This window comes from Aquarana catesbeiana, linkage group LG01, assembly GCF_042186555.1.
Source record: "Aquarana catesbeiana isolate 2022-GZ linkage group LG01, ASM4218655v1, whole genome shotgun sequence".
NCBI lineage: Eukaryota > Metazoa > Chordata > Amphibia > Anura > Ranidae > Aquarana > Aquarana catesbeiana.
Genome location: NC_133324.1, coordinates 132,867,711 through 132,886,696, shown reverse-complemented (window position 1 = coordinate 132,886,696; position 18,986 = coordinate 132,867,711). Strand labels below are relative to the sequence as shown.

General features: G+C 43.1%; 1 protein-coding gene across 1 annotated transcript in view; it reads left to right on the top strand.

Annotated features, from left to right (window-relative positions):
• LOC141134450 (proteinase-activated receptor 1-like) overlaps positions 1 to 13,203 on the top strand; it is a 70,592-nt gene extending 57,389 nt beyond the window's left edge. The window contains exon 6 of the mRNA XM_073623988.1: positions 10,055 to 13,203. Coding sequence (XP_073480089.1) covers positions 10,055 to 11,070 — 1,016 coding nt within the window. The 3' untranslated portion in view covers positions 11,071 to 13,203. The remainder of the gene's footprint in view (positions 1 to 10,054) is intronic.
• The last annotated feature ends 5,783 nt before the right edge of the window (positions 13,204 to 18,986 follow it).

The window sequence follows — 18,986 nt, the reverse complement described above, 5'->3', positions numbered from 1 at the left end:
TAGTGACAAATGCAAAAAGGCACCAACATCCCTGACTAGAAGATAGATACAGAGATGTTTTTTAAGGGGATTTTTTGGGTGCCATAAGATCAATAGAACCAAGAGGTTTATAAATAAAAACACATTTCTATCTATACAAAGTTAAAAATTGTAATTAAACAGAGAAAAGAAACAAAAACATTTTGCTTTCTATTCCTTTTCACAAAAGCGGCGACGGTTAAGTGTCTATCCTGACATGTTTTGCCACCAAGGGCTTCCTCAGGGGATTTTTTAACAGTCACTATTTAGAAGACAAAACATACTATAATATACTGTAATGGTATATCATGCCATAAAAAACCAAAGACAAAGAAATAATCAATAACCATTATTTGTTTGCCATGTTTAGCCATGTCATTGCTTACCCAGACCAGTCTCCCAGTACTTTTATTGGGATTTTCTGTCACTTTTCACACTGAGGAGCTTTACAGGTGTTTTTGTGCTACAAATAGCGCCTGTAAAGCACCTGAAAACTGCCTCTTCTGCAGCCCCAGTGTGAAAGCCCGAGTGCTTTCACACTGGGATGGTGCGCTTGCAGGACAGGAGATAAAGTCCTGCAAGCAGCATCTTTGGGGCGGTACGGGAGTGATGTATACACTAGTCCTAAACTGCGTCTGCAGAGCGCTTTGGCAGCGGTGCTTTTTGGGCGCTTTTAACCCTTTCCTCAGCCGCTAGCAGGGGTTAAAAGTGCCTCGCTAGCGGCTGAAAACCGCTGCTACAACAGCGATGCTTTACTGCTAACGCTGCTCCCCGCCCCAGTGTGAAAATAGCCAAAGTGGCACATAATTGTGAAGTGGAAGAACAATGATAAATGGTTTTCAAATTTTTTTACAAATAAATGTCTGAAAACTGTGGCGTGCATTTGTATTCATCCCCCTTTACTCTGATACCCCTAACTAAAATCTTGTTGATCCAATTACCTTCAGAAGTCACCTAATTAGTAAATAGAGTCCAACTGTGTGTAATTTAATCTCAGCATACAGCTGTTCTGTGAAGCACTGAGAGGTTTGTTAGAGAACCTTAGTGAACAAACAGCATCATGAATGCCAATGAATACACTAGACACTAGACAGAATACACTTGTATCAGGGATACAATTGTGGAGACTTTTAAAGCAAGGTTAGGTTATAAAAAAATATCCCAAGCTTTGAACATCTCACTGTTCAATCCATCATCCGAAAATGAAAAGAGTATGGCACAACTGCAAACCTACCAAGACATGGCCGTCCACCTAAACTGACAGGCCGGAGAAGGAAAGCATTAATCAGAGAAGCAGCTAAGATGCCCATGGTAACTCTGGATGAGCTGCAGAGATCCACAGCTCAGGTGGGAGAATCTGTCCACAGGACAACTATTAGTCGTGCACTCCACAAATCTGGCCTTTATGGAAGAGTGGCAAGAAGAAAGCCATTGTTGAAAGAAAGCCATAAGAAGTCCCGTTTGCAGTTTGCGAGAAGCCATGTGGGGGACACAGCAAACATGTGGAAGAAGATGCTCTGGTCAGATGAGACCAAAATTGAACTTTTTAGCCTAAAAGCAAAACGCTATGTGTGGCGGAAAACTAACACTGTACATCACCCTGAACACACCATCCCCACCGTGAAACATGGTGGTGGCAGCATTTTTTTTTTCTTCAGCAGGGACAGGGAAGCTGGTCAGAGTTGATGGGAAGATGGAAGGAGCCAAATACAGGGCAATCTTAGAAGAAAACCTGTAATGCCCCGTACACACGGTCGGATTTTCCGATGGAAAATGTCCGATCGGAGCGTGTTGTCGGAAATTCCGACCGTGTGTGGGCTCCATCGGATATTTTTCATTGGATTTTCCGACACACAAAGTTTGAGAGCAGGATATAAAATTTTCCGTCAACAAAATCCGATCGCGTCAATTCCGACCGTGTGTGGCCTGTTCCGACGCACAAAGTGCCATGCATGCTCAGAAGAAATTCCGACACGGAACAGCTCGTTCTGGTAAACTTAGCGTTCGCAATGGATATAGCACTTTCGTCACGCTGCAATGTTAAAAATGGTTTAATACAGCGCACTCTCTTCTTCTTTATAATGTGACAAGAATAAAGTAGTTTTGCTGCTCATATTCACACACACTTCTCACAAACTTATTTCGTTACTATTTATCGGGATTCCCTCAATATATTTTGATTTCTCACATCTGACAACATAATTTTGTTGTATTTTTTTTTTTTTGTTTGGCTTTAATGTAGATTCTTTTTTTGTGTTTGTATTTTTTTGAAGGGTGTTATTTTTTTTTTTGATTTTTATTTGTACTCCTGAAAAAGTTTGTGTGTGTTTTTTGTGTCAAGTTACCACAACACCATTGATATGTTGTTCTATTTAATCTGTAGGAGATTGTTTGGTGTTGTTGTCCCTTGTTAATTTCACATTTTATGTTAGAAATGTACCTGAATCGTCACCAACAAACTGTCCTTTTTGGATGAAAACACACAGGAGAGTATAATTTTCCAAAATAAAACTTTTATTAAGGGCTCACAACTAAACAAAGAGGGAGGCAATGCTGTAGAAACTGCAGAAATTGGCGAAGCCTTGGACCCCCAGGGCACACATCAACTATTTTCAAGCAAAATTGGTGGCCTGAGGAGTCCATATCTAAGGGAGTGCAGTCTGGTCCAGAAGTCCCAGAGATCCGGAAAGCAGCAGATGACATATATGTCCCCAGGCTGTGGTCATACAAGAGACTGCAGCTTTTGTCAGACCAGACTGAACCCAGGGTCATCACTCTCTGGTCTTCCTTCCACGCTTCCTTCCACGCGGTGGCTCTGGTGGTGGAGTTGTGGCAGCAGGAGGAGGAGGAGGATGGTCCAACTCAATCACGTCGGTCTTGGGTGTTAGTTCCCCACTCACCCCCTTAGTTAGGACTTTATAAATAAGTTGCTCACACAGGAGGCGTTGACCCTCCTGCATGCCCTGCAGTTTGGTGGCAGCCATGCAGGCAAAGGCCTCTTCAGGAGTGGGTAAGGCTCGGAGGGACGCAGAAGCCTCCTGAATGAGCCTGAGCGCTGAATCCTGCATGGGAGTCGCCTTCCTCATTCTTTTATATGGAAGGCGGAGGGGAAGAACCTGAGATTCAGTCAGGCTGCGACTGGTCCCAGGCTTCTCTTGGCTGACAATTAGCCCTGCCTCCTCCTGGCTGCCACTAATCCCCACCTCCTCCTGACTGCCACATTCCACAACCTCCTCCTGGCTGAAGTCTTCCTGTGTATGAAAAAGGGACATAGTTTTAGTTTTTTATTCATCAATCACACACAATTTTCACCTCATGACTGTTGCAAATTGAATGTTAACAAATATAACAGACTAGCATTCTGAGCCCAGCATTTTTCATTCTTGTCCCAATTATTTTTTCCCACTACTGTCTATTGATATGTAAAACACTTTTTTCAATCAGCAATTAGTGATCAATAATAACATCTAATAAACATCATTTATTTATTGACCAGAAATCAGTAGAACAATGCTATACCTGACTCCAGCTGGGCTCCTCCACTTCTTCCTGGCTGGAAGGCCCAGGTTGGACATCGGAAGCCTCAGCTGGGATGGAAGGAAGAGTGGAAGGAAGAGTGGAGAGGGATTCCCTGACTTCAGTCTGGTCTGACAGAAATCGCAGTCTCTCATAGTACCACAGCCTGGGGACATAAACGTCATCTGCTGCAGCTCCGGACCTCTGGGAATCTGTGACCTTCTTGCTCTCCCTAAGATAAGTGCTCCTAAGGCCACCAATTTTGGTTTTTAAATAGGGGGTGGTTGCTGTGGGGACCACCGGCTTCACCAACTCCAGCAGTTTCTCCAGCGCTGCCTGCCTTTTTTGTTTATTGTTATAATGGGGGTGTCTCACCTGCCACAGACAGGGCAGCTCCCTGTATTTGTCTATGAACAGGGGGAGGAAATTGTGGTCATTGAAGCCATCCATTTTCTCTGCAAGACACAACACAAGACAAACCCTAAGGTCAGGCCAAACTCTCCTAATCTTGTTACAATATAGGCTTCAATTTCGAAGCAGTATAGGCCCAAGTTTAGATCTTACCTTCGTTATCACGATCGGCGCTTTCGATGCTCCTTCCTCCGCTCACAGATCGTGCGTAATACGCACACGTGTTACGCTTTATACACACTGCGCATGCGTGTAACTCCGCCCACCCCTGACGTTCTTTCTAGTCTATTCCCCGCCCCTTTTCGTTCTGCGCAGTGGGGGAAGAGCACATGGCGGATACACAGCAGGTGCGTGCTAATTATAGCAACGAGGAGGAGGAAAGCCCGGAGCCTGAAACGTCAAGATCCAGAAGGAGATTTAAGGCCTCAAATATGTCCTTTGGGGAGATGTTGGAGATGGTCGACATCCTGAAGAAGGCCGACTATGATGGAAAGTGTGGACCTTACCCCAACCCCAATGTCAGAAAGGCCAAGATAATTGCGAAAGTGGTCAAGAGTTTGCACCGGAAATTCGGGGTACGACGATCGAAAGATCAGCTCAGGAAACGGTGGTCGGACCTCAAATTACGAGAACATGAGCAGTACAGAAAGATCCAGAGAGTGCTGCAAAAAAGTAAGTAGTTGTCCTGTGTTCCTATTCTTTATGTTTCTTACATTCGTGCTGCTCCATGTGCTTTTCTTACAAGTGTACATTTTTAAATGGCAAATTTCATGTTCATGGGTACATTATTCGTTCGTATCAAACATTTTTCTTTCGGCCTATAAAACACCATTGTTTAGGCCATATGCATTTGGCCACAATTTTTACGCCCTACTTGTCAGAAACTATTTTGGTTGTGTAGATGGCTTTGTTACTAGAATGAAATGCAAACTAGATTCTGTGTAAGGAGAGGACACTCAGCAGCTGTTTTCACATCTGGACACTGGAGCACTAGTGTGGGACACCAGAACACCATTTTTATTAGGGGGCCACACAGGTGCTCCAGTGTATACTATAGGGGGGGGCTACATCTGTGAAGCTTGTACCAAACAGGTAAAGTATTGAAGCTTGACAAAGGACACTGAAAATGCTACATTTTGGAACTCTGCCAAAATAGACAATTGTACCCCACTTCCAAGCAATGTTTCCTATTTATAGTTCTGCCATCAAATCACTGTGTGCTAAGTATAGCATTTTTGTTTTACATAGGGGAGAAAAGACTCGGAGGACATCCCTCATCCGAGGAGACCAGAGACCCCCCACCTCTGGAAGAAGGGGAAATACCCCCAACCCAAGAAGTGCAGGAGGAGGAAGAAGATGGGGTGGAACTAGTCACCACAACAGGTGAGTGTCTGCGACCACAGGCTCAGGTAAGAGATGGATGCCGGCATATTTTTGATACCTTTTTTTGGGGGTTTTCTCTCTTTTTAGGTGATCGTGATGTTGTGGATCCAGATCCTTTCACATCAGAAAGTGCCCAGATCCTGATCGGGGAGATCATGGGCTGTAATTTACAATTGGAAAACCTCAAGAAAAACATCAATGATGTTATTCTAAAAAATAAAAACATCATTGATGTTTTGGGGCGAGTTTAAAACCCCTCCCAATCCCTTTGTTTTTTTGTGTGCTACAATGTTCAAAATGTTTTAAAGATTTGTAGAAAAGCCTAATTTGGAGGATGCACACAGTGTGCCAACATGTGCTATCTGCCATCACGGGAGATCATTGGACGCGTTTTGGGGGTGCAACCCCTTCCTCAATAATAAAGTACTGTAGCTGAGAGGAAGGGGTTTCTCCCCCAAAACATGTCCCTTGATCCCCCGTGATGGCAGCTAGCACATGTTGACATTGGGAAATTTGTGTGCATCTTCCAAATTTGGCTTTTCCTGGGGTGACTTCACCCCATCTGAACGCAATATCAAACATAGTTCCTAAATACTCATGTCTGATATTGCCTTCAAGTTCTACCAAATGTGAACTTTGTAAGTTCAAGATTTGTGTCTTTCTTGTTGGTTTTACACATGCCTGTTTTATCTTAAATGGACATTTATCTGTTTTATAATGCTACCCCAAAAATTGTTATACAACAAACATGTTGGTTTGTTTGAAAAACCTTTTCTAAATGCACATGTGATTGTGCAGGTATTAAAGAGATTGTTAAGCAAGAATGTGTGGATTATTGTGTCAACGCTAAAACACTTTGCTAGTGATGTAATTGGTGTTTTCTGTGAAAATGGGGGTTATTTCCTAAGGGCAAATCCTCTTTGCACTACAAGTGCAGTTTCAGTGCACTTGTAGTGCAAAGTGTCTTTGCCTTTAGTAAATAACACCCAACAGTGCTTTGTATAAGGTTACACAATCACGCCATTTTCTGGACTCAACACATTTCTGTCAGGGTCAGCTAAAACAAACACAAGCAGTAAATGTCCACAAAGATTTTCTTTTTTTTGCTTTTTTATTTGATAAAGGCTTCACAAATTTGCTGGCATATTGATGGCCCCCCTACCCGCAAAGAACTCCAGGTATCGTAACCGGACATCACGGGCACTCAGGGAGGGCAAGCCAGGACGGCCACTTTCAAGCGCCGTCAGTGTTGTTTCATGTATCATTCCGGCCTCAGGCCCAACTGAGCCAGCATAGTTGGCCGAATGTTTGCGTAAAAAGTTATGGAGAATACAGCATGCCAGAATTATATGATTAAGTTTATACTCCGCCATATGGATGGGTGTCAGAAATAGGCGGAACCGGCTGGCCAGGATTCCAAATGTGTTCTCCACCACTCTTCTGGCTCTGGCCAGCCGGTAATTAAAAACCCTCTGTTCCGGGGTGAGGGTTCTCATCGGGAATGGCCGCATAATATGGTCCCCCAGCGCAAATGCTTCATCCGCAACGAAGATGAATGGGAGTCCTTCCACATTGTCCTCTGGAGGTGGCAAGTCCAAGCTGCCATTCTGGAGACGCCTGTAAAACTCCGTCTGGGCGATGACTTCACCATCGGACATCCGGCCATTCTTCCCCACGTCCACATACAAGAAGTCGTAATTAGCCGACACCACCGCCAACATCACAATACTATTGAACCCCTTATAGTTGAAATAGTACGACCCCGAGTTGGGTGGTGGGACGATGTGGACGTGTTTCCCATCAATTGCCCCTCCGCAGTTAGGAAAGTCCCACCGCTGGGCAAAGTGGGAGGCCACAGTCTGCCATTCCTGTGGCGAGGAAGGAAACTGTTGAGGAAAACAAAAATAGATTAATATTTTTGCATATAAACATGGCAAGCAGATTAGACACAAACATTCTTGGCCAACCTCCAGATACCATTTATTAAGGGGAATTTAACAACACCAAAGTATAAGGTACACCTATCATATCCCCCCCCTCTCATGGGCCATTTCTAACATTATGGGGGGTGGGTAAATCTTGGACAGGTAACCCTCTCCACTTCATTGAGAGATGAATGCCTAAATACAGGGTATTACTTGGAACAGCCCCTCCTTAGTTACACTATTGGCAGCCCACTGGACAGGTACGAAGTGTCATAATACAAAGATATAAATACACACTGTACAAATTTGTGGACATTTGGACATTCTGCTATTACCTGTCAAGATAATAATAGGATATAAAAACTTTAAACAGTACCATTTGAAAGTATACAGGCAGGCCCTTGCACTACATGCTTTGGGTAATTCATCCATAAATCTGAGCACAAAAGAGATGGGTGTAGTGTGTATGGGTTTGGCAAAGTCAGCAGATAGATGATTGAGGATAGATAGAGAATTGGGATCAGCTGACTTAGCAGTTGGAGGGAGGGAGGGTTAATAAAAATGATTTGGGGACACCACAAAAAAAAGTTTCTGGCACTCTGCCTGAATTTAAAGCACAAATCACATTTCTAAACATTTTATGGGGTGTTTGGAGTAAAGCACTACTACGGAGCTGATAAAATACATTGTTAAGTGACTACATGAGGTGAATATAGGGGCAGGAGAACATGCTGGGGAGGTTATTGAAGGTCAATCTGTATGAAGGACTAAAAAATTAATTACAAAAAAATCCAGCATGCATGAGGACAAAGGGGACATTCACAGCATATTACAATCATGATAATTAGGGAATGAGGAAAGAAATACAATATATTATCAATCATTATATACAATAAAATGTGATGTTAAAGGATAAAAATCTTACCTTCATATACTCCTTCTGCAGGACCTGGATGATGGCAGAACAGGTCTCTGGGATAATGATCCCCAGAGCCTGGGGGGAGATGCCTGTCGAGAACTTCAAGTCCTGCAGACTTCTCCCTGTCGCCAAGTACCGCAGGGTAGCAACCAGCCTCTGCTCCGGAGTGATGGCTTGCCTCATGCAGGTATCCTGCCTGCTAATATAAGGGGTCAGCGAAGCCAGCAGATGGTGAAACACAGGGTCCGTCATCCTGAGAAAGTTCCTGAAATCATCAGGATTATTCTCACGGATCTCACGGAGCAAAGGCATATGAGAGAACTGGTCACGCTGAAGCAACCAATTCTTGGTCCATGAACTCCTCCCCACCCTGTTCATGGACTGGACTTGTGTCAAGGTCAGGACCCTAACACCAAGCCCCCGCACAGCACGAACTCTATGAGGAGTACGTATAGGCAACATGGCTAGAAAACGGTCGGCTGCTCAGAACGAAGTAACAGAACGCACTGAAGAACAGCAAAGGCCTGTGAAGAGCGACCTGAAAAACAGTAACGAACGAACAAGAACACAATGACTACTTAAAGTCACGCGGAACTTGCTTGCACGCACTGAAGAGCAGATACAAACCCACAAGCACAAACTGAACCGCAGAAAACGATCTGAAAGCCATGAGTCTGAAAAAGCGCGAATCGTCTCTCACCAAACTTTTACTAACACGAGATTAGCAAAAGGAGCCCAAAGGGTGCCGCGCTTGGTTCTGAACTGGCCTTTTCTAGTCTCGTCGTACGTGCTTGACGTCACCGCATTGTTGGCGATCGGAAATTCCGACAACTTTGTGCGCCCGTGTGTACGCAAAACAAGTTTGAGCCACCATCCGTCGGAAAAAATCCTAGGATTTTGTTGTCGGAATGTCCGAACAAAGTCCGACCGTGTGTACGGGGCATTAGAGTCTGCAAAAGACTTGAAACTTCGCCTTCCAGCAGAACAACAACCCTAAACTTACAGGCAGAACTACAATGGAATGATTTAGATCAAAGCATATTAATGCTTTAGAATGGCCCAGTCAAAGTTCAGATCTAAATCCAATTGAGAATCAGTGGCAAGATTTGAAAATTGCTGTTCACAGATTCTCTCTATCCATTCTGACAGAGCTATGACAGCTTGAGCTATTTTGCAAAGAAGAATGGGCAAAAATGTCACTCTCTAGATGTGCAAAGCTGGTAGAGACATCCCCAAAAAGACTTGCAGCTGTAATTGCAGCGAAAGATGGTTCTACAAAGTATTGTCTCAGGGGGGCTGAATACAAATGCACGCCACAATTTTCACATATTTATTTGTAAAACATTTTGAAAACCATTTATCATTTTCCTTCAAATACATTTACGTTTTTGATTGTAACATGACAAAATGTGGAAAATTTCAAGGGGTATGAATACTTTTTCAGGGCACTGTCAATCCTTCAAGTTTATAGATCTCAATTTAGTGTTCTCACAAATAGCGGTAAACATTTTACAGTATATTGTCAGACTTGAGGAGTGGGCATCCCTAAGCAGACTGCATTTGCCGGCATACTGCATTAGGTAATGCTCACATGTGATGCTGAGCCTCTGTGATCAAAAGAACTGAAATCCAATAAATAAAAGCGGGCCATGTACAGCAAGGTTGGGGAGGAAAGGGCTAGACAATGCTGGACATCCTCTAGCCAGCAAATGAGGTGTGGAATGCTGCAGCTTCTAAAGCTCACATTGTGCAGTGAAATTAGAGAGTAAGCAATTTCAGTACAGAAGAGACATCTATTCTACTGTGCAAGACTTAAAGTTAGGATGGAGTTCAGATTTAACCTTTTTGAGAATCTAAACAATTCTGTTTCTTTTGCCTTTAGAAATATTCTTCTTAGTCCCCAATGAAAGCATTACAGTTACTACCAAATACTACCTCTCCAGTCTGTGGTTGACCAAGTTTGTGCCATCTGTGTACACTCTGGTGGTTGCTGTGTCTTTGCCTCTGAATGTCATGGCAATTATGGTGTGTGTGTTCAAGGTAAAAATCAAAGCCCCAGCGGTGGTCTATATGCTAAATCTAGCGGCTGCTGATGTCCTGTTTGTTAGTGTCCTGCCATTCAACATCGCTTATCGGTTCTCTGGAAATAACTGGAACATTGGGGATGGAATGTGCCGCATTGTCACTGCTGCCTTTTACTGCAACATGTACTGCTCCATTCTGCTCATGACAGGCATCAGTGTGGACCGGTTCGTGGCTGTGGTATACACAATGAAGGCTCTTACCTGGAGAACAAAGAAGAGAGCCTGGCTGGTCTGCTTCTTCATCTGGATAATATCAATAGCCAGCTCACTACCTCTTCTTATATCCAAACAAACTATGTATATAGCCACACTAAACATTACAACTTGCCATGATGTCTTGGACTCAGGTGACCTCCAGAATTTTTATATGTATTACTTTACCACCTTTTCTTTAGTTTTTTTCTTCTTGCCATTGGTTATTACCACTATCTGCTACATCGGCATCATCAGGACACTGAGCACCAAAGACATTAAGAATTCTTGTAAGAAAACAAGAGCGGTGATACTTGCTGCTGTGGTCTTTTTTGCTTTCCTGATTTGCTTCGGTCCAACCAATGTTGTCTTTTTAATTCACTATTTGCATTTCCGTAATAATTATGATGAGTCTATGTATTTTGCCTATATTCTGTGTACCTGTATCAGCAGTGTCAGCACCTGTCTGGATCCACTCATCTATTACTACGCTTCTTCAAAGTATCGGAAGCATGCATATAGCTTGCTAGGCTGTAGAAAGGCAAAGGCAGTGCAGTCAGCAACACAACAGCTAACGGGACAAAAGGAACCTTCTACAGAAAACACTTCTACTCTATATTAGTAATCCAATATGTACAACTGAGCAAACCTTTGTTTTTATATCTAAAACCAATTATTTATTTATTTTTTAGAGCAGGAAAGAATTTGCAAGGTTGAACCTTGCAAGGTTGTTATGCTGTATATGACTGTCCTTGTTATGGAGATCTCTAATTGTCTTGGTGAGCATTATCAACAGAAAATGATGGGAAATCCAAAACTTTACAGTTTTCACCAGGCCTGGAATTTAGGGAAATGCGTTCAAAGGACAACCTGTTATAGTGACAACTAAGAGGAGCTTTCCTCTTATGTCTGAGAGATTTCTTTCACTTCCTGTTGTGTCTCCAGGACAAGAAGTTAATGGAAATCTCCCTAATGCAAAACAGATAATGAAAAGTACCCGACAATTGTTTTATCCATTCCCTATGAACACTGCAAAAATCTGCTTTAGATAAACTTTAATGTAAATAATCTCATCAGTGTGTGTTAATGTTTAAAAAATGAGTTTCTGTCCATAATTTGTCAATATTTAATACAGGTTTTCTCATTACATTTAGCCCCTGGTCAAACGGGTGCGACTTGTCATTTGACTTGACAGATCCAAATCGCATGACAAGTCGCATCCTATTGTCCGCAGTGGAACTGCTAAAATCAGTGCGACACCGACTTTGTTGTGCTGCACCGATTTGAAAAGGAAGTTTGTGCACTATTTTTGGCGATTTCAGGTGCAACTTGCATAGACATCTGTGCATGAAATTGTTAAGATGTCAGCAAAGTCACACCTGAAGTCACATTGACATGTGGCTTTGAAATTGTGCAAATTCAAGTGAAGTCGCAAAGTTGGATTTGGCTCTGCTTTCTACTTAATGGTACTGCACAGCAATGCAGCTTTACTCCATCCTACCTCAATACAAGTCAATGGATTATGTCAGATCAATAATGGCTTTACACATTTTCCAGTCTTGTAACCAATTTTATCTCAGCAGGAGAATTTACAGTTCTTTATAGAATATGCTAGCACAAAACAAACATATACAATGTCATGATCTACCATCAATAATTTTATACGCATTTTCTAAACATATACAACATATTCTTTTAAACAGAACGCATAGTAGTTGTGTATATTTTATTTATTATTGCCAGGAATAAAATTATATTTACAGAATACGTTTTTAGTAAAGTAAATAAGATATAATTCATATTCACTTTTTTTGTATTTTTATAAGGAGTCGGCAGGTGGAGCTCTTGACTCCTTTTGACATGTTTCCTATCCTTATCTGCTTTGTTGGAAAAAGCCTGTTGCTTACAGAGCTCAGTATCTCAAACTTTAAGTGAACCTGTGGCAAGGCTAATGATTTTAAAGTGTTACTAAACCCAAAAAGGTAAAATCAGTCTGTATATGCAGTAAAGCATACTTGATATACTCAGTGTGGAACCTAAGGGGTTAATCCTTCACATTGTGCAAAAAAAGCTGTTTGATCCTGTCATCTCTGATCCTCCCCTTCTTCCATCTCCTGATAAAACGTTGGGGTCACTCTGCGCATGCTCAATGTGGTGTGTATTGCTAGAGAATTTTTTTTTTTGGAGGGTGCATGTAGTCGGCACAGGGCCAATCAGCACTGTCCAGAAAGAGGGTCAGGGGTCCTGAAGCCTCATAGGACAGTCAGAATAGAATGAAAAGCTTTAACCAGACACTGATAGAAGTCACAAGGCTGCTATATAGTGATGATAAAAGGTATTTAGCAGTTTATATTTACTAAAATAATTGCATTTCCATCTTCTGTGTACTGTGGGATATTAGTTATAATGAATGCAGGGTCCTGGGTTTAGTAACACTTTAACACTTTCAGAAGGTAAGCTTATGAAAGAACAACTTGAACAACTTCAAGTTGTTTAAAATATTCTTTTAAACAGAATGCATGGCAGTTGAGCGTAATTTTTATTCATTTATTAAGGCCACACGTAAATTGTTTTACAAAATATTTTCTTTTGTAGCTGTAGGCACTGTAGAACAATTCATTCTCAAAGTTCACAGCAGAAGCACTGACGTTCCATGTTAGGTTGTACTTGTCATGCGTGTTTCACTGTTGCATGTACACTGTTTATGGTGTTGGATGGTATTGCTCTGTTATTAATAAATCTTATTATAAACCTAGTTTGGGTCCAGTCTCCTTTGTACAGCTACACAGATCAAGTCACCCTTGCTTTTTCCAGATATCAGCACTTGGTATCCTAACAGGTAAACAGAGAGCAGGAGCTGCTCCACAGTGCCTGCAGCTATAGAGGTCAAAGAGAGAATTTGTTTTAAATCTTGTATTGACCCTTTTCACACAACCGGACTTATTGGGTCCACCTGTTCGTTTTTCAGGCAGATCTGATTGGGCCACCAATTGTCCTCTATGGGGAGGTGGATGTCAGTGGACATGTGTGTCCACTGACACCTACCTGGCATCCGATCCGACAAAATCAGCTGAAAACAGACGGACGGCAGGTCCAGCAGGTCGGATTGGATGACAATCGGATGGAAATGGACATGCAGTCTGTTTCCATCCAACGGCCCCATAGGTCTGTTTCCATCCTTGTATGCTCTGCATAGTGGAGTAAACACGGACCAGTTATCAGCCTGCTCAGAGGGAATCAGCCCGCTATATAGCATTTCATTATAGATGTGAATGAGAACCTATTTAAAAAAAAAATTACATGCTTCCTATCTAGTTGCACAGTGCTATAAGAGATTAAATAAAAAATACACTAAATATTAATACAGTTTAACCACTTCAATACAGGGCACTTTTTGCTGCCCAGGCCAATTTTCAGCTTTCAGCGCTTGCAACACTGTACCCAAATTAAATTTTATATTTTTTTCACACAAATAGAGCTTTCTTCTGGTGGTATTTAATCACTACTTAGTTTGTTATTTTTTGCTAAATAAACAAAAAAAAAAAGCCAAAAAATGTGTTTTTCTTCATTTCTGTTATAAAATTTTGCAAATAAATAATCTGTCTTCATAAATTTAGGACAAAATGCATTCTGCTACATTTCTATGGTGAAAATAGGAAAATTATAGAGTCCACAAACTATGGTGTACATATCTGAAAATCGATCAGTCCTGATGTTCTGACGGCCTGTCATTTCTTGAGACCTGAAAAGGCCAAGACAGTACAAATACCCCCCAAATTACCTTCTTGGAAAGTAGACAGTCTGAGGTATTTAGTAAGAGGCATGAGGCGTTTTTTGAAGTGTAATTTTTTTGGTCACAATTTTTTGGAAAATGAAGAAAAGCTTTTTTTTTTTTTTTTTACATTTATAAAACACTTTTTTTGCATACTGTCACTAGTGCAGTACAGCGTCATCAAATAACTGGTGTGGCGGTGACCAGGGACACTGACTGGTGACAGTATGTAAAAAAAGAAAAGCAAACATTTTTAATATACTTTTTTCAATTAAAAAAAAAAAAAAATATATATATATATATATATATATATATATATATATATATATATATATATATATATATATATTCAATAAAAAAAAAATAAAATATACACACATGTCCCTGTTCTGACTCTCGTACCCGCGATTGCGCGTGGCTGGCGGTCATCGCGACCGGCAGCCACGTGCAACGGCGCCCCCGTAGTGCAGCTGCGCGTGCGCGCCTGCTATTCCCGCTTAAAGGGCCAACGTACAGCTATGACAGATCACAGGAATGTGCTGTATAATGACAGCGGCTGGTCGGTTAAGGTAAACCAAGTTTAGTTACAAGAATATTGCTTTTTTGACAGAAGTGTACCGTTAAAGGATAACTCCACTTTTGTGGAAAAAAAAAATGCAAATAATGAAAAAATATAGCGCATATAATTGCGACACAAGTCATATTGTAATTGAATGTTATTAAAAATTACCTGTTGCTGTAATTTTATGAGAATGCATTGCAATATGGCTACCTGGAGTTGTTCTGTACACGGAATGTGTACTGCCCACCCCCCAGAAACATAATTTCCTGATTGTGTGATTTGGCTCACCTAGAGTTGCCACCTCACCCCTTTAACCCTTTCATGACTAAGCCTATTTTTGAAATTTGGTGTTTACAAGTTAAAATCCGTATTTTTTGCTAGAAAATTACTTAGAGTTCCCAAACATTATATATATTTTTTTAGCAGAGAATCTAGAGAATAAAATGGCGATTGTTGCAATATTTTTTATCACACGGTATTTGTGCAGCGGTGTTTTAAACGCAAATTTTTGGAAAAGTGACACTTTCATGAATTTTAAAAAATCCAAACAGTAAAGTTACCCCAATTTTTTTGTATAATGTGAAAGATGATGTTACGCCGAGTAAATAGATACCAAACATGTCACCCTTTATAATTGCACGCACTCGTGGAATGGCGACAAACTACAGTACCTATGAATTTCCATAGGCGACGCTTTAAAAAATTTTTACGGTTACCAGGTTTGAGCTACAGAGGAGGTCTAGGGCTAGAATTATTGTTCTCGCTCTGACGATCGCGGCGATACCTCACACGTGTGGTTTGAACACCGTTTACATATGCGGGCGCGACTTCCGTATGCTTTTTCTTCGCTGCACGAGCTCGCGGGAACAGGGGCACTTTAAAAAAATTTTTTTTTTTTTATTTATTTTTTTACTTTATAAATTGTGTTTAAAAAAAAATTTTTTTTTTACTTTTGTAAACATCCCTTGTGACAGTAATAGGTGGTGACAGGTACTCTTTATGGAGGGATGGGGGGTCTAAAAGACCCCCCATCCCTCCTTTACACTTCAAAGTATTCAGATCGCTGAAAACGGCGATTCTGAATACTGTGTACTTTTTTAAATTAGGCGCCATTGGCAGCCGAGTAAACGGGAAGTGACGTCATGACGTCGCTTCTGCGTTTACAACGAGAAGGCTGGAATGAAGCCGCTCACTGCTTCGTTCCAGCCTGCCCCCAGCCGCCGAAGGCAACCGAATGGATACCGGGCCTCCCGATCGCACAGGAGGCCCGGTAACAGCGGCGGGAGGGGGGTATGTCCCCTCCCGCTCCTCCGGTATAACAACCGAGCGGCTTTTAGCCGCATCGGTTGTTATACACGGGTAGCCGATCGCCCGCTGTAAACAACGGTACCGGGATGATGCCTGCAGCTGCGGGCATCATCCCGGTATAACCCCGGAAAGACGAGTACGCATATCTGCGTACGGTCGGCGGGAAGGGGTTATACCTGAACACATATGAATTACACAGGTTCTGAGGCTAATTTAATGCAGATAAAGCAGCAAGTGAGTCTAATTACCACCTTAATCAGCCACAGAACCTGTGCAATTCATATGTGTTCGGGTTTAAAGGGATGAGGTGGCAACCCTAGGCTCACCAATTTTCCCAGAAGTCTGCCTAAGATAAAAGTCAGATTTCAGGCACCCCCTGGAACAAAAAATGTCATTTTTGGAGAGATACTTTCAATAGGAACATGTCTAAAGGGATTCAGGCCCAGCAGCTTTCCTCATTAGTGCTCTGCAGCTGCACAGCTGACAGTTAATTATGAAACCACTCCCATTAGACCCACTCAGTACAGAGGTACAGAGAAACATACATTTTCTGATTTCTTCAGAATAACAAAAGGTAGGAATCTGCAACAAAGGTTGTTATAATCCTTGCAATGTACATAGATCACCCAGAGAGGAATGTTTTTTTCTCAACAAAAGCGGAGTTACACTTTAAGCTAAAAAAATAAAATGTTCATGTAATCTTCAGGCCTAAATAGATTTTTTAAGCATTGGTGCAAAAACAGCTCTGACAGCAAAGGGGTTAATCCTGCACAGATCAGATAGTGTGCTGCTCTCTAGTAGTGGACAAGCTGCGAAGCCTAATGACAAGGAGCAGGTCTCCTTCAGGGGGCCTCTATTCATCAGTAAGAAGTGTGTGTGTGAGAGGGTTAACTACGCAGCCAAGCCCCTGCCATCTTAATAGAAGATCCCCCTTCAGGCTGCAGATAACAGCCATTTATAGTCTAACCTTTAGTGGACAGCCTTGTATCTACAAACGCCAGGCTCCATCCAGAAGAAGCAGGAGCTCCGTGGAAACAGGAGGTTCTGAGGGTAAACGTCCCTGCCTCACAATCCCAACGCAACTAGGTACATGCCCAATTTTTTTGTTGTCCACAGTGATGCACTGCCAGTCTTATCACCCTCCTTCACAGGCATTGGTGGTAAATAGATTAGCACCACTCCCTGCCTTCTCAAACATTGGTGGTCATTAAAGGTCCCTACCTGCTTTAAAAGCATTGGTCAGTGGTGGTTTCTCCTCTCCTTGCTATTGAAAAACATTAGTGGTCACTGTTGGTTCCCCCCAAAAGTATTGGTGGTCAGTAGCAGGCATGTACTGGCCATCGGGACTACCGGGAGATTCCCGGTGGGCCGATGGCTCAGTGGGCCAGTCAGGTGCGGTCCTGGAGCCGCTCCTCTCTGACAGTGAGCGATTGCAATTTCACTCCTGTCAGGAGGAGCAGCTTCCTTCATATGCTGGAGAGAGCATTAGGCGTTATGCTCCCTCCAGCCTGCAGGGGGAGATAGACCAACAGCAGACTTTCCTTCCTCTCTCTCCTATCACTTGTTATCACATGACTGGAGAGAGGAACGAGAAGCTGCCTTCAAAATGGTGAGTATATGTGGGAGGGGGAGGAGAGGGAGGACACACTAATGTGAAGGGAGCTGCTGGTGGGGACTCTCTGATGGGGACTCTTATGTGAAGTGGGCTGCTGGTGGGGACTCTGATGTGAAGGGCTTCTGATGGGGACACACTGATGTGAAGGGAGCTGCTGGTGGGGACAGTCTGATGGGGACTCTGATGTGAAGTGGGCTGCTGATTGGAACTCTCTGTGAAGGGAGTTGCTGATGGGGACTCTCTGATGTAAGGGGGACACTCTGATGTAAGGGGGGTGCTGTTGGGAACACTCTGATGTAAGGGGGACGCTGTTGGGGACACTCTGATGTAAGGGGGACGCTGTTGGGGACACTCTGATGTAAGGGGGACGCTGTTGGGGACACTCTGATGTAAGGGGGGCGCTGTTGGGGATACTCTGATGTAAGGGGGACGCTGTTGGGGACACTCTGATGTAAGGGGGACGCTGCTGGGGACACTCTGATGTAAGGGGGATGCTGTTGGAGACACTCTGATGTAAGGGGGACGCTGTTGGGGACACTCTGATGTAAGGGGGACGCTGTTGGGGACACTCTGATGTAAGGGGGACGCTGTTGGGGACACTCTGATGTAAGGGGGACGCTGTTGGGGACACTCTGATGTAAGGGGGATGCTGTTGGAGACACTCTGATGTAAGGGGGACGCTGTTGGGGACACTCTGATGTAAGGGGGACGCTGTTGGGGACACTCTGATGTAAGGGGGACGCTGTTGGGGACACTCTGATGTAAGGGGGATGCTGTTGGGGACACTCAAAATTAAAGTGGGCTGGTCATGAGGAAGTCCAGGGCTAAATTTTTGTCCCAGTCCAGCCCTGGTCAGTAGTGTTTTCCCCATCCCCCTTGGAAAGCATTGGTGATCAGTGGTGTTTCCCCCTGAAATGCATTGGTGGTCAGCAAAGGTGTGTGCAGAATATTGCATTAGGGTGTGCACCCCAAAGCTCAAACACACATGCCTTTCTCTGCAGCCACAGCTGCACTGGTCAGTGAATGAATAGGAAGTGCTCTTTGCTGAGTGGATTCTTGTTCATTCACAAACTGAAGCATAGTAAACACTGAGTGAGTGTGTTCACTGTGTTAATTTAGAACAGGAAGGGTCTGCTGAATGACATATTGACTAGCCCCCCCCCCCCCCCCACTTTCCATCCTGAAATATCCCCTGTAGCAGCTGGGGGGAGAGGAGAGAAGAGGAGGGAAGCCAGCAGCACTGCGGGGGGGGGGGGGGCAACACGGGGGGAAGCCCAGGTA